This window comes from Mycteria americana, chromosome 25, assembly GCF_035582795.1.
Source record: "Mycteria americana isolate JAX WOST 10 ecotype Jacksonville Zoo and Gardens chromosome 25, USCA_MyAme_1.0, whole genome shotgun sequence".
NCBI classification, from domain to species: Eukaryota; Metazoa; Chordata; class Aves; order Ciconiiformes; family Ciconiidae; genus Mycteria; species Mycteria americana.
Window position 1 is genome coordinate 3,690,975 of NC_134389.1, and position 22,869 is coordinate 3,713,843.

The window sequence follows — 22,869 nt, forward strand, 5'->3', positions numbered from 1 at the left end:
CCAATGGAAAGAGAACGAGCAGATGAAACGTTAGCAGGGTTGCCCCAATTCCTCTGCCTAGCAAACCAGTTCCCTCTGATGGGAGTAATGGTAAAATGCAAACCACAATCAGTCATGGAGGATGCGTAACTCCAGACGAAGCAAAAGCAAGGATGAAATTAGCTGCACACCAGTAATTTGACGGAGCGCTACCAAAGACGAGCTGAGCACGTCTGCGCTTGGTCAGACAAGGGCTGCAGAAACAACTATACTCACTGTGGAAACTGGTAGACACGGCCAAAACAGCTCGGAGAGAGACTGACTTCTTTGTCCGATATGACCCATTTCTTCTGCAACAGGGACAGAAACATCTGACGTGACTCCAGGGAAAGGAACTCAATGCTCGCAACGGCCTTTCCATAGCTCCAAGCATTAGCGGCCTCTCCGCAAACTTCTGGCCAAGTGCTTCAGCCCCTTACTGAAACAAGCTGCACAGCATATCGTCTGCTAGGGCGAGGAACGTCGCCAGCCTTTTTGCAAGGACAAGAGCTGACGGCGTCAGGCAGGAGACTCCTTGTTTACCAGGGAAGAAGTCAATGGAGGCAAACGCAAGGGAAGGCCCATTACAAGCCTGGGTTCCTGGCTGCTGGTTGCAGTGAGGTGGCTTGCTTTAACTGTTGCTGAACCGAGAGCAAATGGTTCCGAGCTGGCGTTATCCCCCGAGTCCTTCCAAAGACTCCCAAAGAGTCTGCATGCCTCTGCAGCGTGGAGGAAGCCACGCTGGGTTCTCCTTCTCTTCCGTCAGGCCAGGAGAACTACACCAATAGCGTGCCAGCAGCCACGAAGGGGCTGGTCTCAGCAAGGCCTTGGTGTCTCTGCGCCTCCGCCTCACGTCCAGAGTGTGGGGTGAACATCATCACCCCTGCCATTCCTTTGGCCTTTTTCCGATTTATGACAAGGCCCTGCCAGGGCTTTCCCTTCCTTGCCCAGCAAAAGTACTACTGCGTAACTTCCCAGCACCCTTGAACCATAGCAAATAAAAGAAAGAAACTACAGAAAGCTTCCACTGCTACAGACCGTGCCTAGCCCAAGTGACCCAGCAGGTTACAGCTGGCCAGCAGGGCTCAGTTCCCCAGTCCTTTGATGGGATGTCAAACCCACTCTAAGTAGCACTGGAAAAAACAATAGACTTACAGTGAGCAACTTCTCTACCGCGTACGTAGACTTGTTGAGGCTTAGTAAAAAGTCTTCGCAAAATGCCATTGTCACTTCTGTTCCCCGCATGGCAAGAGTGCCAACGTCCTTTAAAATGAAGTCCGTGTCTTCTCTGTTTCTTAGGATGAAGTAGAAGAAGTTCAGGGTCTCCTGCATACAGTTCTGCACAACTTCCTCAGAATAGGGGACGTCTGAGTGGATCTTCTTGTAGCTCACTGACACTTTCTTAATCTCACCTGGAAGAGAGGAGGAAGACTGTTAACTCAGACAGCAGTTCAGCAGACTCAAACAAAGCGCCAGCAGCTCTCAGGTAAAATACATTGCCACAGCACTGTCTGGTCTAACCACCTGGTACAGCTCCTTAAAGGAGCTGACGTAGGCCTCTCCTCTCCTCAAGTTAGGGTCAAATCACTCCATCAACGGATGTGCCAAGCCCCAGCCATAATTCCCTAAACAGAAACAGGAGCCAAGGACCTCGGCCATCTGTGCCCACACCGCGCAGGAGGGCAGGACAAGGTGGGAAGAATGGGGCGGCTTCCCATGGGAAGAGCAGAGGGTGCCAGGCCACGGAGCTGAGCCCACATGTAGCGCACTCCCGGTCTGGGAAGACTTGCATACAAACACAAATAAACCACCAAGCTCTTAGTGCTGCACAGGCCCCAGCAATGGCACGCTGCAGATACAGCAACGGCAGCAGTGGTCAGAAATGGCAGCAGATCTGGCCAGGGGCAGGTTTCTGTGCTAGCTATCATTTCCGTCTCTCGTTCAAGGCTCCCTACAGCTGACTTTGACCCACTTCTCTGCATGCAAGTAGCTCTACGGGCCTGTGGGCATTTGCCTCAACAAGGTCCGGTGTGGTGCAAGAACAAAGTATCGGCATCATCTCAACGGCTTTATGGTAAACAGTTCCAATAAACGACCATCGGCCAGCAGGCATCCCACCAATCGATAAAGGTGGCTGGCACGAAGCCAGTTGCTAAAGCAGATCGCGGAGAGGCTTTGTACAGCCTTAATAAAAACTAGTCCAAAAGAAAGGACCCCTTTCTAGGCATTGCTACTTGGTGGGCTGTTTGCGTCGTCCCACGGAGGTTGTTCTCAGGGCCTTCTGAAGGCCTCTCATGTGTCCATCACCGCTTCTAAACAGCAACCAGCATAAACCCCAAATATATGGACGTAAGGGAAAACACAGACTTTCATTCATTGCTCTTCTTACCAGGAACAGGTACCGAAGCATGTCGCAGCTCACGGATCTCTGCAACAGTCGCGGACAGCAAAAAGAGAGGTCTCTGAAACGTGAGCACCTCGCCGTTTTCAAAAGAGCGCCATTTTTGAATATGAAATGTCCCCAGTCCTGTTATGCTGACAGCCTGAGGCTGCAAAAAGAAGAGAAGGGCAAGCATTTGTAGGCTGAAAAACAGAGGGAGGACTTGGGAGAGCTTGCAAGGGGGGGTGGCCTCGTGCCCTGCCGACGCCTGGTGCACACCACTTTTGCACACCTCAACCACATTTTTATTTCTGTATTTCTATATTGCGTATATAAAAAAAATATATTTTTATGTTCCTTTTTTTTTTTCCTTAATTTATTTTATGTCTCTCAATTTACGGAGAAGCGGCTCTTTGGCACATTTGTGGCAAATCTGCACATCGCCGTGCAGTTCTGGGAAGAACAATGGCACTTGCCGGCACAGGGCTGCCGGGACCCCTGAAGCCGTCTGGGCGAGGGGAGGGGTAGGGTCGGATCCCACCTTTGTCTGCAGGAGCTGTTGCCGAACATGCTTAGACACACTGCTCCAAATAGTAACGACATCTGGAAAGCAAGGCAAAGACATGTCAGGCTCTAAGTCAGCCAGCTCACGGCCCGTCAGCACACCTGTAGACAAGGAGACGGCAGATGCAAGTGTGCTCCAACACGCCTCACAGGGTAAATCCATCTGTGACAGGGGCCGAATCTTTGACTGGCCTCAGCCTTCTTCCAACAGGATCTTTTTCCCTTCAGAGCCAGATCCCCGAGTGTGACCCGCTGCTGAGGGAAACCCGTCCATGGGACTTCCGCCCATGGGGAGGCAAGGGGAGGGTGCTGCGTGCACCGGACTCTGCGGGGCTCAGGGTGTCCCCAGAGGCCCTCCCCCGCAGGGACAAACCCCACTTCCCACAACGATTCGTGCCGTTCATCTTGTCTGCAGCAGTGCTCGTCAGAGAGCTCCCAAAGGCCTTACCGTTGACGGAAAGCTTCTTGAGGGTGGGAAACGTGATTGTGCTGCAGCCGTCAACCGTGCTGCAGAGCTCGATGTTGGTGATCAGCGCTCCCAGGTTTGTCATCTTCTTGCTTCGGGTCAGCACGTGAGGCTGCTGGGGGAAGGATTTTGATGTCTCCTACTGGGAAGCCCCCCCTCGCCCATGTCCTCGCTTGTGCTTCACCAAACAGCTGTCCCACCGCCCCCCTGTGTCCTCTGCGTCTCTGAGGTACAGGAGAGATTTCTCGCCTCCCCCGGATCTGAGGGCTCACCGAGGCCTCGCGGGGAGGTGAAGGGAGGGCCTGGGGCGCGGGGCTGTGATGAGGAGGGGCTCTGTGACACAGGCTGGGGTCACAAAGGGACGCCCACCATCACCCCCACGCCCGCTGACCTGGCCGGGTTTGGGCCTGCAGTGAGAAGGGGGCTGCTCCCTAAAACGCACACCCAATGCTCGCTCCCCGAGGAGAGCGTGGGGCAGGGAGAGCCTCCGAGACGTCACCAAACGACGGAAATGGGGACACAGAATCACACGATCACGCACTGGTTGGTTGAGGTGGGAAGGGACCTCTGGAGGACATCTGGTCCAACCCCCCTGCTCAAGCAAGGGCCACCTATTTTTGGTTTTTTTTGTGATTTGGGAATGGAGGATATGGACCATCCCACCGCTGCCAAAAGCATGGGGAGGGAAACTATCCACTGTCAGTGGCTTCATGTTGACAGAAGTTTTCATGATGATAACACTGAGATATAGATGCTGTCACTGGCACCTTCAGCTGCCGCCGCACCCACACAACACAACCTTGGATCAAGCACAGTGTTTGCACTGAATGGGGAGGTAAAAACAATTCTGAAGGAAAAACGTCTTCGTGGATAAACTGTTGTTTGAGGCTGCAATCTCACCAAAACCTTTTCTTTACATTTAAGCATAGATTACATTGACATTAGGCCTACACGCTGGCTTAAAAAATGTTTTAGTGGACAACAGCTGGGGTGAAACACTTTTGTATTTAGTTGGGCTGAAGAGCTAAGAGGGTGCCCTCGCGTTACCTGAAGCCTGTGTGGCGGTTAAATGAAAAGCTAGCTTCGGCTGGGGGGAGCGGTGGGTGGGGGGACGGGCCGCGGTTTGCGCGGCGGCGCTGCGCACGGCCCGCAGGGGCTCGTGCTGGGAGGGCGAGCCCTGCCCCCGCTGTTGCACACGGCCCCTTGCCTTATAAAAGCAGAGGCGGGGGGGCGGGCACAGGAAGCGGCGGGTGGTCAGGTGGTGCTTGCCGGTCGGGGACAGGGGGCAGCCCCGCTACCCCCGCGCGTTCGGGTAGTGTCCGGTTCCTCACGTCCTGCGGGGTTTTGACACACGCTGCCCGTGCTATTCTTGCCTTCCGCCTCGGGTTGTGGGTGGCCTTTATACCCTGACGAAGCAGGTTGTCTTTTCTAGGGGTGCTAATCTTGGGAAGGGGTGCCTCAGTGTCTGCATTTCTCACAGAAGCGCTGAGCTTAGCCACGAACTGAGATCAGATGGGTTTGTGGAGGAGGCTCAGCTAAGCGGGAGCTCAGTTCCTTGCGTGGTCCAGGGCCTACCTCCTACTTGGGAAAGGCATTTTCTGTGTCCTTAGGTGTGGATGCATCTCATTTTTAGAGATGATGCGGGAAGGCTTGTCTTGTGGAGTCAGGCTCACAGTGCTGAGGGTTAAAGGCTTAATCAAAACATGGGTGAACAAAAAGAATAGCTGGAGGGTGTTGTATTTCTACAATAAACAATATGCAAGTGTTGTATTTCTACAATACAAGTACTATGTTTCTACAATACTTGTTTAAATTACAGATGAAAACTACCCAAGCCTGGAGGTGTTTGCCAAAGGTGATGGCTCAGCTTTGGTGGGAGGTTGGGGAGCCTCTTCTCGGGGTCCTTTGAAAATCTGTTAGGCTAGGTACACGTTAGCACCTCAGAGCATCACTTCAAAAGGCTCATGTTTCATATAAATAGGCACACAATATTTTAATTACTGCATGCTGCAGCCTTGGAGGATGTCTGTGCTGGTGTGAAAGTCAAGAATCTGATATTGGTGATTATTAGATGAACTGTCCTGTTTCCTTAAAATTACGGGGTTTGTTTGAACAGATACAGATGAATTGCATAGGAAATGTTTGTAGGTTCAGGTACTGACTAGTTAAAGCTGAATAGCTGTGGTCTGGGCTTGTGTGCACTTGTGAATGGTGGTCATACATGTGTTAATGCAGATGTTTTATTAACAGACAGAAGAGGATCTGCAGAATGGCAACTGCTCAGAAGCAAAGGAATTGCGTGGTGCGATTTTCTTGTGTATTTCAGCACAGTATATTATTTGAATCAGAAAAATCGGTGAATTTTAGCTGAAGTAGTGCACCCAGGTGCTCTTTAATATTTCTTCACTTGACAATTACAGGCTAATTCAATCTTTTAACTGTCAGTAGAGATGCTTAGTAGCTAAATAGTTTGAGTCTGAACTTTGTGGTCGTATACTTGGCAGAAATCAGCTATGTCCTAAAAACATAGTAATACCAAGTGTTAAGAATATGCTTAACTTTATAAATACCGAAAGTCATACTTTTCAATTAAGTTAAAATGTTAAGCAGGCATTGGACCAAATTGTAGACTGTACAGGTTTGTTGTTGTGGACAGAGATTATTTATTTTCTTTCCTTAACTTTCAGAGTGCAGTTGTATTTCCTAACAAAATATCTACTGAACAGCAATCCCTGATGCTAGTGAAGAGGCTCCTAGCAGTAGCAGTATCCTGCATTACATATCTGAGAGGAATCTTTCCGGAAAGTGCCTATGGAACAAGATACATGGATGGTAACAGGCTGTTTTCATGATTCTTTGCAATATCTATTGTCATAGGATTGCTGTGAAGTTAATGAGTGTTTTTGAAAGCCACTTGGTCTTCTTGATTAAAGCTAATAGCCATTTTCAATGACTGTAATGGAAACTTCACTAATGCAATCTTCATTGAATTTTGTTAAAGATGAGGTGATGTTAAGTCAACAATTAAAGCTGTGCTGACATCTGTCAGTAACGTTAATTTTAGTCTGCTTTTGATATATACTTTTAGGGAATGAACTTGACTTTCTTAGCAATGTAGTTGCATTTTGTCCTAATATGCATGTATATATTCTTTTTTGAGATGTCTGTGTCAAAATTCTGAGGGAAGACAAAAACTGTCCTGGCTCTACTCAGCTTGTGAAATGGTATGTTAATTACAGTGCATATATAACACTTCCATAGCATGTCAATTCTGAAAGATACCTTTCTGGTTTTTTGCAAATATAAAGAAAAAATTTCCCTTGCTGTGAGTGAACAGCTCCCCAGGCAATGCTTTTAGTGCATGGTATTTACTATGTTGACAATTTTTTGGGTTTTTTGAAATGGAAAATCAAATTGTGTGTGTTTTGGTAAAGATGCAATTGACTTGTACAGTTGTGTTTCTAGAAAGGCTTATGACTCAGTGCTTAACAGCACAAATCTTTGTTTGCAGAGTGATTATACTTTAGTTTTATTTAGTAACATTTTAGTATATTTTTAATGTGTTTTAGTATACATTTCGTTTCCATGGGTGTATATGAGTGCTCAAGGTGCACATAAATGCAAAAATCTAACCAGTAGTTCCTCTCTAGTTAAATAGGAGATGCAGTGTTACCGTTTTCCATCTTGTATTTAAAGGTCTTGCTCCAGACTTGTATCAGGAAGTGATACTGTTGGCCTTTATGTTCAAAGGCACAACTGTATCTGCAAATGATAGTCTTGTACATTCACACAGTTGAGTGTAAGTATGTCACTTGGGACTAGAGGCATTTATTTTGATTTTCCTTCTGTTCACAATAACCGCAAGATTTGTTCATGGCTTCTCTCCTTGGTTTTGTTACCTCTATAAAGGCCATCTTTGTTCTTTTCACTGTTTTACCAGTTGTAGTACAAGGTAAGGCATCAGAAATGATGCTGTATTCAGCAGAGGGGGTTTGCAGCTGCTGTCAGTGTTGAGGTGCTCAGAGACATAGGTCTGAGTTCTGATGTTAAAGGTGTAATTAGTCATCTGCTCTTTGTGCATGTGCTGTCAGTGAGAGAGGGGGAGAAAAAAGACTTGCTTACTGTAACCTGGAATTTCTTAATCGATCCTCTGTGGTAGAGGAAACTCAAGTGGTGCCGAGTGCATTTCACCTTACCCTCATGCATCAAACATTAGTGAGGGCAGTGGCGTGGCAGCCTGTGGATGCTGACAAGGAAAAGCTCTCTGGTTTTTGTGTGAAGGGTGTGTGCTACCTGTTTGGAGTTGACAGGTGAGTAGCCTTTCTTAAGTCAGCATCATGTACACACCAAAACCAATTTTTGCTTGTTGACTGTATTCAAAAGAAATGTTAGAAAAAAATTGGGGTAAGTTTTGGTTCACTATTTGACTGTTGTTTGCATGTTACAGGAAAAGCAAATTGCAACATCTAAATAAAGGCAATAACATAACTCCTTTGTGCTTCAGAGGTGTCAGTGTTCAGCTAAAGTACTTATTTATAAACTAATTAATAAATATGTGTTAGGCGGTGTTTGAAAATGGTAGCTGTACAATTGCATTATGTTTTTACTTATAAATTATTTACTTACAGATTATATTTTTACTTACTCTGCAAAGAGGTTAGGATGATTTGGGGTGTTACAAAGATAGTCATTGCTTGTATCACTACTAATAAAAAGACAGTGTAATGGAATAAGTGTTCTTTATTGGTCTAATATTAAGAAAGCTAAACACAAGAATTTCAATTTTTGGGACTATTTTATTTAGTCAGAAGCAAAGCAGATGGAAATTAGTAGTAGATAGACAATATTATTTGATTTTTGCAGGATGTTAGGATGCTATGATGCCTTGCAGAAGAAATACGTAAGTCTTGAAGTATCATTTTAGCTATTTTAAATGTATTTAAACATTAATTTATAAAGTCCATTAGCTGCCAGTGTAGTTGTAGGACTTTCTGGTTAGGGAATAGCTTGTGCTATAATATGTTAAACCAGTTAGCTACAATGTGGGATGCACAGACATTTCAGGGTAATATTCTTTGTAAACAAACACTTAAAGGCAGGGATACTTAGGAATTTTCTTCTGCCAGTTAAGTCCTTTCTTAAACAGATAAGGAGGTAAGCATATGAAGAGGTTTCTCTTCAAACAGGCCCATAGTTTTCTATATTGGTTTCCTGAGCTAGAGAAACAAAACAGCTTGGTAAGCAGAAATGGGCTATGGAATAAATTTAATGTTCTTTTTCTTTCATTATATTTCTGACAGCTAAGAATGATTGTCCTAGCAGTAAGTATCTTTGAAAAGTAAGGTACAGATTTTTTAAGGTAGATGCTTAGAGATATGTACAGTTCTTACTTGAGTGTTTCCTCTCTTTACTTTAAAAATACAGGTCTATACCCATCCAGAAGATCCTCAGGTAAATCTGCTAGAATATTTTACTGGATGATTAATGATAGTATGGATATAGTGAAATGTGTATACAAGCTATAGTACTTAACACTCACATTAATGCACATTAAAAAAAAAAAAGACAAAATACCAAACTTAAGAATCACTAGAACTAATCAGAATTGCCACATAGTGAATTGCCTTTGAATATCTAGTGTCAGGTTGTTTTCAGGCCAGTACAAGAAACCCAAAGTGTTGTTGCAGAGTTAAATGCCTGTAAAGATGCATAATCCTAACTCTGCAAAACAAATTTATGGAACTTCTTTGGGGAAAACACAGTGTGTTTTAAGTGACCACTGGGTGTCACTGTGTCTGTTACGTGTGTGAAACATTATCATAGTGATTAAAATTTGAATATTTAATTCTAAAAACTTAAGCTGATTTTTCAAAATATCATGGTGATTCCTGGAAAATAATGTAGATCTTAATTTTTATTTGATGACAATTATATACATGAATACCATTAATTGTTACAGCTTTTGAAAGCTGTATTCAGTGCATATAAGTGCATCAGACAGGAGTTGAGCTATCATTTTCTTTAAATGCAAAGTTAATAGATTACTAGACAGAAGCAGCAGTAGTAGTTTGCTTGACAGCTGATAGTTTAATAATTACTGGATTTGTTTGCAGACAATTACAGAATGTTACCACTTCAAATTCAAGTACACCCACAATGGGCCACTCCTGGATTTCAGCAGGTACTGTCACTGTGACTTTATTCTGCTCTGTGGTTTTACAGTCCATTGCATACACCTGAATGTAAAAACTTTGGATTTTATCTGTTTGGTGTTTCCTTTTTAATTATGGATCTTAAGACTAATTTTATCAGTGTGTACTATTAGCTTAGACTTCTTAAAATACGATGAATCATTTTGTCAGATTATGGTCATATTTTTAAATAGCCACTCAAAAGATGATTCTTAGTGTCAGAGTCCAATACTCTTTGGTGAGGTTCTTGGAAGATATTCCATGCGTGGAGGGTGAAATGTTTAATATCAGATTTACTTATCTGAAGATACTTGATGTTGCATGGGATTTCTCATTTAGCAGGGATGATACAAAATACACTGAAAATGCAATACAAATGTAAACTATGCTTAGCAAAGCGTAGCTATTGCAATACACTGTTCAATCACAATATCAATATGATTCCCATTACTGGTCTCTAATATGCTCCCTGTCACAATGCTGGGCATCCCCAGTCATGGGGAAGGAATACATGGGTTGAAGCCAGCTCCAGCCCATTGCTCTCTTCAGAATTCTTTTGTTAGTTGTTTAGTTTTTGTACTCTTTGGCCTGAGCCATGTACTCACTTCCCCCGTAGTGGGCTGGCTAACTCAAGGAGACATTCACACACTTTTAATGAAGTCAGGGAGAAACATTTACACCACGAGTTGATCTACTCAACTGACACAGCTGTTTATCTAAAACGAAGGCCACACTCAGGTCCCCTGGGTGTTGAGATAAAGTCAGCTTTCTTTGCAGCAGCTGTGGTCAGTGACATGCTGCATTATTCCCTGAGCTTCATGGGCACACCACCCTTGCCTGTCTCCATTGAGCCTTCTTCCGTTGTAGGGGTTTACTGGTCAGTCACAGCTGCAAGGAAATGGCTTATTTTAAGACAAGTAATTGAAATGTAGCAAGTTCATACTTCTCCCAGGTTTCCTCCTGCATAAAATGCTTTTTAAATTAGAAAAAAAAAGGCTGCAGTGCTGCAAACCTGGGTCCTTTGGGCTGAGTTTAGTTAGGTACCTCTGAAAGAGGTTGTCAGTCATATAAAAAGACTGGTGGAAGGGGATGTGACTATCTCAGCCACACCAGGTTGCCTTAGTGTATTATCATATATTCACACCAGACTAATTTGAAAATACAAGGCATGAGCCTGCTTCTCTGTCACTCTGCAGGGAAGGAGATAACCATCTGCAGAGGGGTGAAACATTTGAAACCATTGCAGTTAAGGGTGTGCGTCCAAAAGACAGGGTTACCCAGTCAAGTAACTCACAGTTGCTTGCCTTGTGCTGGCTGTTCAGGTCCTCAGGTGCCTCTCCATGTTGTGTGGTGCTGAGGAGCAGGGGAGCAGATGGAAAGCATTTTTAGGCAGTAAGGTAGGCTTTGGGTCAGCTGCTGATAGAACAGGAGTATGGAAATGTCAGAGCTGGATGCCAAGATTCACTTGGGCACACATTTTCTAATCGGTAACCATCCTTGTCAAAGTCAATAGTGTTACTTGTTTTATTTAAGGGAAAGTAAGTACGTAAGACTTTGCAGAATTGGGGCTTTCAGAAGTACCTACTTTGTTTCTTTCTTTCAGATTTTGGGTATTTAAGCATTGTGTAATGTAAAACACAGTAGTTGGTCACAGCTGCTGAGCCATAATGCTTTCATGTTGTCCCTGGCTCAGGATTTGATCTTCCAAGGGGCAGAGAACACACAGGTCACTTAGTATTAGGAATTGCAGTGCTTGTAATCTCAGACCTTAGGCAATAAATGTGATGTCTGTTTCTGACATTCATAGAGTCTGTTAAACAGTCGTGTATCTTAATACTAGAAACAGCTTACTCTGTATATAAAAAAAATCTGAATACTTTGTCACTTTTTAGTAAGAATAACAGGAATCATTCCACAATCACCTGTGCAGACACCAAGAAAGCAAGTATCCTCCTCATTCGCAAGATTTATGTTCTGATGCAAAACCTGAGTCCATTACCAAATGATGTTTGCCTGACTATGAAGCTGTTTTATTATGATGAAGGTAGTATTTATGTATTATGTATATATGTATGTATAACACCTTGATTTATGGTGTTCAGACACTGGGAAACAATTCAAAGAAATATTTTAATGTATATGGTTGCTGGGACTCGTTAAATGATGTTATTTTGCATGTGTCTGTTTCTCACAACAATTTCTAAAATCTAAGGGGAACGGATTTGATCTTGCTGTAGGAACACACTCTTGTCACTGACTTCATTGGAGCAAGGATTTCAGTGTGTTTTAAAAACAAAGGGAGTTTTCCTGAGTATGTTAGGATGTAACATGTTTGCCAGACTAGTTCTAGTTTGGATGACTATTTACATGTCTAACACTAGCTTTGCTTTCAGAATGTATTACTACTTTGTAACAAAAACCCAGAGCTTCAAGCTCATCTCTTTGCATATATAAACTGTTTCAAATAGCTTTAATTGGGGTTTGCCTGTTGTGTAGGGGAAAAAGAACTTCATTTAGTATGAGTTGAATATTGGTTATTCCCCTCCCCATATACACAATTGTTTTTGAGTAGCTCTTTGTATTTAAAGGGCAAAAGAGTCTTTTAGCCACACAAGTTAAAATTAATTTTACAAGAATGTGTTTCATGCTGACACATTTAATGAATTCTTTTCTGCAGTTACACCATCTGATTACCAACCTCCTGGTTTTAAGGAGGGTGAATGTGAGGGGATGATATTTGAGGGGGAGCCTATGTATCTTAATGTGGGTGAAGTGCCAACGCCTTTTCATATGCTAAAAGTTAAAGTTACAACTGAAAAACAACGAATGGAAAATGTTGACAAAAGCATCCTAACGCACAGAGAGACTAATGTGCCTCTCCAGGTGCTCAGAGTGGACAGAGATGATCCAGAAGAAGAGAACCAGGACATGAATGTAAGAGTGCCAATGTTTTGTGTGGCTTGTTGAAATTTTTTGTGATTTATAGTCTAGAAAAGGGCCACTAATTGTTTTACGGCATGTCTTACTATAACATTAATTAAAAACTCTGTGTTTCCAGATATATTTAAGCAAGACAAAATGTCTTCAATGCATTTTTGCTTTAATTTAGTGCTCCAGTTAGCAATCTGTCATTGTTAAAGCAGTGTTGAACAAGTGCATCAGCATAACGCCTGTCAGCAGCAGCACTGTTGGTAGTCATCTCTCCGCGAGACTGGAGAGGAGCAGCAGGGTGAGAAGCAGCTTCTTGCTGTGGGTACTGGTGCCGTTTGTTCAGCTCCAATCACAGGACGCAGGTGAAACCTCCCTGGAGCTGTCCCATACTGGTCCCAAGCGAGCTGCTGCAGCCAGGCAGTATTGACTGGCAAGAAATGTTGTACAGCTAGTGATACCAGAGCTACAGTTAAAACAAACTTGATTCTGTATTGGGATTTTTCCCTGGGGGAATCCACCTAGACAAAAGCACGAAGCGAAACTTGCTGCAGGCACAAGTGTGTGACAGACTTGTGCATCCTGCTGCTGATGCTGGAGTGCCTGAGATGTCTCTCGGGACTGCACTTGTGCAGGCTTCAGCAATTGGAGGCATATATTTCTGGGGTAAGTTGAGGCAGGCAGCAAATACCTTTGGTCGTGTTAGAATGTGCAAATATGTGTGCTGATCTATACTGGCCATAGGTGAGAAGGAGGCGGAGCTTCAAGGCTTCTGGCCCCTTCCCCTCAATTCGCATTGCTCGGGAGGCCTGTGGGTAATGTGATGGAAATAAACTGCTTGGCCCTCTAAGTCTGCATGTGCCTCTGAATTGCTGTTTCACAGGCAATGGGAAGGTGGTAATTGATGCACCAATAGTATTCTTTCAATATCTATTGTAACAAAATTTTAGTATTTTGTACACATGTTTTTCTTGGTAGTTGAACTAAATGTGTGCTTGCATTAATAATTAAGTAATGCTGAGCTAGCCTATACATTCCATGCCAGATTCAACTATTTCAATACAGTTTGTTCCACTGAGAATCCATCTAATAAGCTCTGGCCCTAAGCCTCTAAGTAAAACCCTCTTCCTTATTTGTTTGCAGTAAGTGATAGGACTTTTTCTTAATCTAGGAAGATCCTGTCTTGGCTAATAAAGTGGAAGATAGGAATAATGTAAATATTTCAGAAGCTCAAGGTAACATTTATGTATATTTTTAAAGTCTCTTCAGTGTGTGCCTCTTTTTGCTGGTGTTACTAAAATGAAAAGTCAATTTTATGATGTAGACCACAATATTCAAATTTACATTCTATTTTCTTCACATACATCACTATGCCTTTATTTTCTATCATGGCTTTATTCTGTAAAGCACTTGGTTAGCACACGCATGTTTTCATCTTTCTGTTATAAAATTCTGATTGTTCCATTTTATCAGATAAGCTAAATTTAATGGGTTATGTATTTAGAAGTAAATTTTGTTGCTTTTTTTCTGTTGTTGTTGTTACTATGTTTTTACTAATATATTTAATTTCCACATTAAGTCTCCAGAGGTATTGTGCTCTTGAGTTTATATTGCAGACTTTGAAAGCAGAATTCTCTGTGCAAAAAATGGTCCAGGTCTATTTTTGTTTAAATCACAGCTGTTTGGACTGTATCCTCACAGCTTCAGCCACTAAAGTTTAGCAGAAATACCACTTTTAGCCACCTTTTTTCCTTAAGGTCTGACTACAGTAGGACCACGGTCTGATTCTGCAATCCGTACAGGCTTCAGTCTATGTGGTTGTGGAGGAATCAAGACCATCAGGGCTTGTGTACGCGTTTTTACATTGTGGTAGACTGAATGATACGCATGTAAAAATACCTATCTGTATGATGCATGTTCTTCTATACGAAGAAAGCTGTTCATTACTGTGGCTTGCTATTCCTGATACAATCAGTAACTTCATCTCAAAATATGTTTTGTTTTATGAATGATTGTATGATTGTCTGTGCTGCTGGCTATTTTAATGCCTGTTCTAGCTGCTTGGTTTCACAGCTTGCTCTGGACCTGTGTGCCCTTTTCTGTTACTGTGTACATGGAGAATTTTGATAATTGCAAGTGAACTTTTTTAACTTCAGTTTTAATAGGTACAAGTTCTAGCGGGGCATTTTTGTTAGTATGAATCTCAGCAAACTGAGTTTCCTCAAGTAAAATCCTAACACCGTGAAATCTGTCAGTGTAAAACTATGCAAACAATGTGAGTAGCAGCAAAAAGCAAATTTCAGGTGGAAGCAGCACTGCTCAAGAAGGTACCAAAACCATTTACTTCTGTTTTATTTTTAAAAAGTTTCATATAACTTCAATTAGCAATTGAACTGAGAATGCTGCAGTGAATATAAATGAAATCTTACATTTTTGGAAGCACTCTGAGGACTCTCAACACTGCAAGGCAAAGCTGCCTTCTCCTTTGTTACCAAATAAATGATTATGCCCTTCCTGCTGTGCAGGACATCAGGAAGTACCTGCTCATCCTTTCTGATGAGAAACAGCAGCGCCTGTCTTGTTGGATTTTTCTTACCCTTTATAAATAGATAGTTTCTGTGCTGTTTGCTTACAATCATATAAATGTCCTCCCCTGTAAGCTCTGAATGCAGAAGTGCCAATAAAATAACTGTCCTGCCTACACCAGCCTGACCGCAGCTGCTACCAGAAACATGCCCTGGAAGCACTCTACTAGGTTTTGGTTTTTTTTTTAAATTGGTGCTCCAAGATGTGGACCCAGACTGTCTCCAATTCAAAACATGAGACAGCAAACTCTGTCCTCGGGGATCTCTGTAAGCAGAAGCTTCCCTTTAAGATTTCAGAGAAACTAGGAGGAAAAGTAGAAGTGATTTATCTTCAGATTCCCCAAGATAGCCCAGGGGCTCAAAGATTGAACTTTGCTACCAAACAAACTGAAGAATGAATTGCTGCTTGTTGATCTGCTCATCTTGGAGAGGCTATATAGGAAGCGTCCAGGCAACACCAGTACCCATTTGCTGTACATAAAGCATTTGAAACATAGCAAAGAAAGAGCAAAAGAGGAAGTAAGTGCCCTTTTTGGAAGAAGATTAAGTAGAGATGATGTAGATGGGTATGCTCAGAACTGCTGTGATACGCTCATGTAAAATAGGATAGCTAAAGGAACACAGTACTCAAGACCGTGAAGTAAACCAAACTTTATGACCAAAATCGGGGGGGTGGGGGGGGGGGGGGGGGGGGGGGATGGGACGGGACCCCTTTATTTGGATGAGAAGCCTGTGTAAAATGCTTTGTTCTGTAGCAGAGGTAGAGGCTTCTGTGGAGACGATAAATATATGGCACTCCTAGAAGAAATGCGTGTTAGTGCTGCTGCTTGCTCTGTTCACTCTTCTTAATGCATTTCCCTAAAGTTGCATCTGCTTTGAAATATAACTCTGGTTCTGCAGAGTTCAGAAACACCAATTTGCCATAAAAACTTCCAGACGTGTTGCTTTCCACATAACTGTAAAAGCAGTGACTGTGTCAGTGCTGAGGCTTTTGGTTGTCCCAACTTGAACAAGACTAGGAGCTTGTTGGGGCTACCATGGTAAGTGCTTGTGGAGGCAGTTGGACAAAGCAAGTTGAGCCTAGATTTTCTTTTTTGACAATGGGTTGGAGTGTCTTGTCATTCAAGCCCAACACTGAACAGGCTGCTCTGTGTATTTAAACAGTGGCATTAATGTTTTTTCAGAAATAAAATGTGCAGCTTTGCAAAAACAGCTAAGGCTTCCGTGCTGTTCAAAAATAATCATGGACGTGTGTAGGAAACGGCATATGTAGATCAGTGTTTTTATCTTGACGATGCTAGTACGCTGCTGTTGTGTTAAGGGTACACTGTCACATACAAATAGGAGTCTGAGGAGTGGCTGGGGGGGGGAACCCTCCCCTTGAGTCAGGAGGTTCAGACAGGACCCCCTTGCTTTCTAAACTCCTTCTCAGAGAGGAGTCTAGGTGCAGCTAGGTCCAGTCTTAGTCTCAGACTTGGTCAACGGTTTATTTTCTAAGGACTGTGTGTATAGCCACTTATCAGAACCAGAGCCCTCTCAGGGCTTTAGCTAAGGCGACAGCATTAATTTACAACATTGTAAGTCCGGTCGTGTCCAGCGTACTGAACTTCACGATTACGGATTCACTAATAATGCGCTGACAGCCCCAGTCTAGTTGTGTTGCATGAACTATCACGGCCACACATAAAGAGTCTGGTTGTGTTCAATGAGAACTACCACAGCTAGATCAACGAAGAGTGCAGTTTATTAGAGCAACAGACACACAGATTCTTTGGATTACTGGTGATAAATTCACTGTCTGCAAAGCACATGCAAAGACCAAGAATATGAGTAACACTGCCGGCTATAAACGTGTTAAAAGATAGTAAAGCCACTCTAGAGAGATTTCCAAGTTTCCCGGGGAGTCACTTGGTATAACCAAGTGTTCGACTCTTACCCAAAGGCGTCCCGAATGGGGGGGAAGAGAGTGGTACAGGATGGTGTCTTCCCTAACATTCTCTCTCTCTTAAGCTATTTTATACTGTTTTTCACCTTTCAGGTGGAGCTTGAGTGACTCTAGTCATACATACCTTTGTTTAGGATTGGTGTAAAGTTTTCTCACTTTGCTTTTAAAGGTATAAGCTAGGAAAATTCAGAGTGCAAGCTCAGTGAGGGGTGGTCGCACCTTGGAGGTGGGTAGCTTTTGGGATGGAGGTGTGTTTTGGTATTATAATGATGCTATAACGAGCAGAGTTCACCAAAAGGACAGCATTTTGTCAAAAACGTGGCAGGCTGTTGGCCCAGGGTAGTAAATATGCAGCTTATCAGTTCCATGATACCTTCAAGTTCCCATATTATTACAGAGCCTGGCCGCGGCATCTCCACACCACTCCACCCTCGGGGCAGCGCCTCTTAGAGTCAGCACACCAGGTTCCCCTGGCGTTACCAACATCTAAGGTTGCAGGCCTAGGGAACTCCCATGCAATGGATTCCTTACATGTCAGCCGCATTCCACCTGGGGAGTTTCTTCAATGTTGTGCCTTACCTAAAAGTGTGAATATAAGTTCTAATTTCTAAGTCACCTCAGCAATTATCCCACAGCTGCAGAACTGGAATAACCACATAAAGTGGTATTTGGTGCTTTCAGAAATCCACAGAAATTCCAAACCCATGCAAAAATGCAGCAAATTGCTAGTCTTACGGAGTTGGTATAATGCTTTATTTACAGGAACTACAAGACACAGGAAAATGCATTTGTCACCCTGAAATTCTTCAGTCATTTCCACAGCTGAAGCACAGTCATCTATAACCAGTTCATGCTTGTATCTGTGTCCTAGAAAAAAACAACATGGATTAGAAACAACAAAAAAATCTCCAGAACTGACTGCTCATTCTTTGTGGCCTGTTCATGCAGCTGCAGGCAGCAACAAGGGGAACTGTAGCTACGGGAACTGCAGCCAAAGTTGCTCAGTTGTGTGTGGTTGGGTTACAAAATGGGAGCCATCTGCTGGCAGTGGATTCAGAATATGCAGGAGCTGTGCCAGAGTGGCCCTGCAGTGCTGTCTGCCCATTCTGCAGTGCAAAATGGGCTCCTGAGGCTTTTTACTTGTAAGCAAATCCCAAGGTAGACAAGCCTTTAGCAGTACAGTGTATAAACGAGTTTGGGGATCAAGCCCACTCTTCCAAAGATCCTGTGTGTAAATCTGTACTACTTGGCATAAGCATCTCTTTAGTGCCTGTGATAGGAAGTGATGATAGGAAATGGCTGAATTAATTATGTAAGAGTGTGTAATGCTTGGTGGAGTTCAGGACTTGCTTGCACATAGAGAGTTGGAGCCCTTTTGAAGCACCTGTTTGCTGCATTTAAAATGTGCAGGTGTTCCTTGTGGCAGAACATCAGTGTTAAGAGATTGCTAGTGTCTTGTCAACAGTGTGCTTTATTATTTAACAACTCTTTTATAGGACCAAATTTAACTTGTGAAGAGGATGAAGTTACGAAGGCTGGAGGGAACCAGAATCTGTATGTTTCTAATCCTCAGGTATGAAAACTGCACTCTGTCATCTTAAACTTTTACTAGAGCTTTTGTGAAGCTTCTTTCCTACTTTGAGTGATTAATAGGTAATCTGCTAAAGGTTTATTTACCACAGTCAGTACTTTCAGCAATAAAATGCATTTACGTTTTACTTTCCAATGTTTTACAAAACCAGTGAATATTCTAAAGCAATAGAATATTGCTGTTCCTCTGTGACACGGTTTTCAAACCAAACGGATGGTCTGACTGATACTAAGATAAATGCGAATATAATTTCCATGTGCATAAACTGCTGTAACTAAACACTCTGCCTAATAGAAATTTCTCTACTAATTCTGACAGTCCAAAACTTGATTAAAGGTTGATTAAAACTTAAAACGCAGGTTTATTACTCAGGCTATATTCCATGCATATAGCAAAATGGTGTAATTTAAATGTGGAGGACTACTTGAAACACGGGTCCTTAAGATTTCTTAAAACAGAATAGCCCTAGGTAACTGTGAGTGGCTTACTGCATAAAGATAACTGATGCTTTGACCTGTCAGGGCCCTTCGAGATGTTCAGCTGTAAATAGTGCTGTTGACTTCAATAGGTATCCTCCTGTATCTAAATTTCAGCTCAAGCACTGTGGTGAGCAGAGCCAGAGCTCTTTGCATGCTCCAGCGCTGAACCCTTCTATAGCCTCTGATACATATTTTTTACTGCTGTCACAAGGCAACATGTATTTTCTGATTTTAGGTTGATCATTTGGCAAGTAAGACGTCTGAACTTAATGTGTCAGAGAGCAGGACAAGAAGTGGAAAGATATTTCAAACCAGCACTGTTAGTATCTGTTTTTCTCTACTTCTGTTCTTTCTATTTCTGTTCTTCTTTAAGCCTTTCTCTGTTCCAAACAGTGAATAAAACTCTAAGCTTTAATACATTTCCTGTTGACAGAATGAAATTCTCATCACTTCTAAAATTCCCATTAACTTCAACACATTTGGATTCTTAGTGTCAAAAAAGAGTCTGTTCCAAAGAGTTAAAAGCTGAGTGTTGATGCAGTTAACACAGGCTGAGAGAGATTCATTAGGATTGATCTATATCTTCTTGAGAATGCATTTAGCCAAATTCCCTGGTGGTTTAATCCATTGTTGATAGGACTGCGTGCCAGGAGAGATCCCCAGCCCAGTGTACCATATGCTTGCTAGTGATTTTACTTGGAAAACATGAGGCCAAAATGCTAACCTCAGATCTATGACTCATACCAAGAAAAATCCGCTATTTCTTTGCTTAATCACATTGCAGCAGATGAGTCTTGTAGTCAGTGCTACCTGTGGGGAGCCAAATTCTTCCAGCCTTGCACAAGTGGAGCAGAAGTTGTCGTCAGGGTGGAATTTGGCCTTTGGGGATGGCATTGGGGGCCACCATCTGTCTGCTGCTGCTGCCTTTACCACCTGAGCTGGGTAGCTTCAGCTTTGTGAGGCTCTGGGGGGCCTTCACAAGACCTTGACATCTCTATTACTTGTTGAATGTTCAGGGTAACTGGTAGGTTCTTCTCAGAAAAAGCTGTGGGGTGAATACTACCATTCTAGAAATAAGTGCTCTTCATTTACAGTTAGGAGGGGAGATTATGTGTCAGGGGCAAGGAAAATCGTACCCTTCCTGTCTCCGTTCAGAAAAGCTCGTCATTAATTTTTAGTGGAGGTTGGGGAAGAGTAGTTGTGTAAGGATTCATAATATGCAGCTCAATCGTTGCCAGTAGTTTTCTCCTAAACTAATAGTTGCCTTATTTCTATAAAGGCTGATGGAAATCAAACTTGAGAGCATGCAGAATTAATTCCTCAGCAGAATGTTCTAAAGAAATCCAAAAGAGAAATTGGTCCGTGTCTTAAAAATATCTGTGTATGAAAGCTGCATGCAAAAAAGGGCTATCAGTTTGCAACAAATTCATGAAGTGGAGATGTTAAATTCAGAATATAGAACAAGTAGATTCAGTCTTTTTGTAAAGTACTGCTTACTGCAGAATAGAGGTTTTTTTACTTCCAGCCCCAGGGTTGTATGCAGTATTTTTTGGTATTTACTGCTGTGAAGAAAAAAACCCATCATCATGCTGTATGCTCACTATCACTGTATCTTTCTTTCAAAAAAAGGTTTTGGCAATGAACTTAATACTAGAATTTAAACAAAGCGCAGTTGCTTTAAATAATCACAAGCACAACAGAGCTGAAGGCTAAATTCTCATCTTTTCACATGTGTGCAAGTCAGAAATAATTGGATTAAACTAAGTAAGACAAGCCTGTGTGGTGCTGAGCCCCCTCTGTTGGTATGGGGTGCTCCGCTGTTGTGCAAAGCCCTCCTGGTGCCGCCTAGCTCTGACTGTCTGCAGCTGGGGCCACCATGTCGGCTCCAGCCGCTCACAGAATTGGACTTCAGGTGTTGCCTCTGCGGAGGGAACAGCCTTCATTACATTCTCTTGAAGCTGTGATCCCCGGGAGGTCTTTCTGTTACAGCATAAATGCAGCCCAGCCCTCCTTCAGTCATTTGGAGGGAGGGTCAGTTCTCCCAGAAAAGTGCTCCAGGCTTAGCACCTCAGTGCTGGGACCATGTAACAGCGAGGTCGAGCCAGGTGCTCCACACGCTGTTTCAGGCAGTATCTTCTTCAGGGTGGGCTTTTCCCATGTTAAACTTGCTGACGCCATGGAGCGGGGTGCAGTCTGGGCAGTGTGGCAGCCTGTCATGCCATGTTTATTTTCCCTTGGCAGGTTCATCACCTTGAACTCTCGTCTAGTCAAGATGTGCTGCCAAAAAGGAGGAAGATCAGTGAGCCAAAGGAGCAGTTTTAGATGCTCGTCTCCCTGCTGTTTGTTTACAAAGTTCTTCTCCACACCACTTCCATTTTGTTGTTTAATGTGAATGTTCATATTTACATGCCTTTTAGGGATCTTTTCTGTTCTATTTGTAGTCAAAATGGAGTGTATTTCAAGGAAAGAATCTGTCAAGAAGCCCAGCTGAAGCAATCGGAACTTATTTTTTGTAGGAGGTCATACCCCATCAGACAGATGATACCTGAGTAGTGGTGTAACAGAGAATTTCTGTAATGAAGGTGATTTGGGGGAGTTGACTCCTGCTGATAACATGTTTAAATCCTGATGGTGGTTGCGTAACGGTCATTACCCACAACACAAGGTTTAACCGGTAACTTTGGGCTGTATTTCAAAGCTGAGGAACTCCTTGTCCAGAACCTGCCATACAGGGCACGCAACCCCTCAATTAATTTCCAGAGCTTTACTCTAGTTAATTTCCAGAGCTTTACAGGGCAGGGCCAGGAGGGCTGTGCTGTTACAGCAATATCGTGTCTTTTGCCTTTGCTACTGGGACAGCTGGGGGGCTTGGTCCTTTGCATTTCTTCCAGACTGAAGGTGCCAGACTCGAATAAAAAACAAGCGTTCTTCACACCTTCAATTACATCAGTCATGCCAAAAATGCAGAATTTCTGTACAGCTGTGATGAGACATACGTATGTAATTACAAAGTATTGATCTGTGGCAGGTGTCTATTGTGATGCTGTGAGCTTATTTGAAGAAGAAACTTGTATGTATGTAAAATGATTAATTGCAGAAGTTGGACGTGGTGCTGTTTCTTTTTCTAACAAAAAATTGTTAATTTTTCCTGTGCTGCAAATGCGTTGGAGTAAAGCTGTTTTGGCATGGTGAGGAGCTGCTCTGGACACAGCTAAACCCTTTTTGACTTTTAAGAATGTCTTTTTACCATTCCTCTATTAAAAAAATGTTAACATTTACTTGCTATGTGTGTTTCTTTACCGCGGGGATTGGGGTACATTTCGGGGCCTCACTGAAAGGCGGGTGACACTCGGGAGCTCCGCGGGCTGTGGCTGCTCGGTCTCGCCCCAGCTCTGGGTGTCCGGGGCGCGGGCGGGCGGCCAGGGCGGGCGGCCAGGGCGAGGCGGGAGCGAACGTGGCCAAAGAAGTGGAAGCGACCGCGCGGGGCCGGCGCCGCCCGAGGGACGCGCGTTTCTCGCCGGGTCCCGGGGTTCACAGCGATCGCGGCCGTTGCCTCGGGCCGAGGTCGTTCGTGAACGCGCTCAGAATGGAGCCGAGAGCCGCCCGCTCCTGCTGCCACTGCAGCCGGCTCCTCGCCCGGCTCCGCCCGGAAAGCGGGACCCGCCGGGGGCGGGGCGGGGCCAGCACCGGCTGCACACGCCGCCTTCCTCCCGGGGAGGGGG

The 22,869-nt window shown here is 43.6% G+C and overlaps 1 protein-coding gene across 1 annotated transcript; it reads left to right on the forward strand.

Moving 5' to 3' along the window:
* Positions 1-4,717: 4,717 nt before the first annotated feature.
* Positions 4,718-21,534, forward strand: LOC142420630 (HORMA domain-containing protein 1-like). The gene is made up of 14 exons (XM_075524767.1): positions 4,718-4,846; positions 5,679-5,730; positions 6,116-6,260; positions 6,589-6,652; positions 8,292-8,328; positions 8,729-8,749; positions 8,853-8,879; positions 9,542-9,609; positions 11,512-11,663; positions 12,297-12,553; positions 13,719-13,782; positions 18,574-18,650; positions 19,383-19,466; positions 21,389-21,534. Exons 2-14 carry the CDS (start codon positions 5,698-5,700, stop codon positions 21,467-21,469), a joined length of 1,110 nt encoding a protein of 369 aa, XP_075380882.1. The 5' UTR covers positions 4,718-4,846; positions 5,679-5,697; the 3' UTR covers positions 21,470-21,534.
* Positions 21,535-22,869: the final 1,335 nt, after the last annotated feature.

Excerpts from the sequence above, each read along its gene's own strand:
- LOC142420630 (XM_075524767.1), top strand. The coding sequence starts at position 5,698 with ATGGCAACTGCTCAGAAGCAAAGGAATTGCGTG. Across the intron at positions 5,731-6,115 it reads AGAAGCAAAGGAATTGCGTG|AGTGCAGTTGTATTTCCTAA; the intron begins GTGCGATTTTCT and ends CTTAACTTTCAG. Across the intron at positions 19,467-21,388 it reads AGATATTTCAAACCAGCACT|GTTCATCACCTTGAACTCTC; the intron begins GTTAGTATCTGT and ends TTCCCTTGGCAG.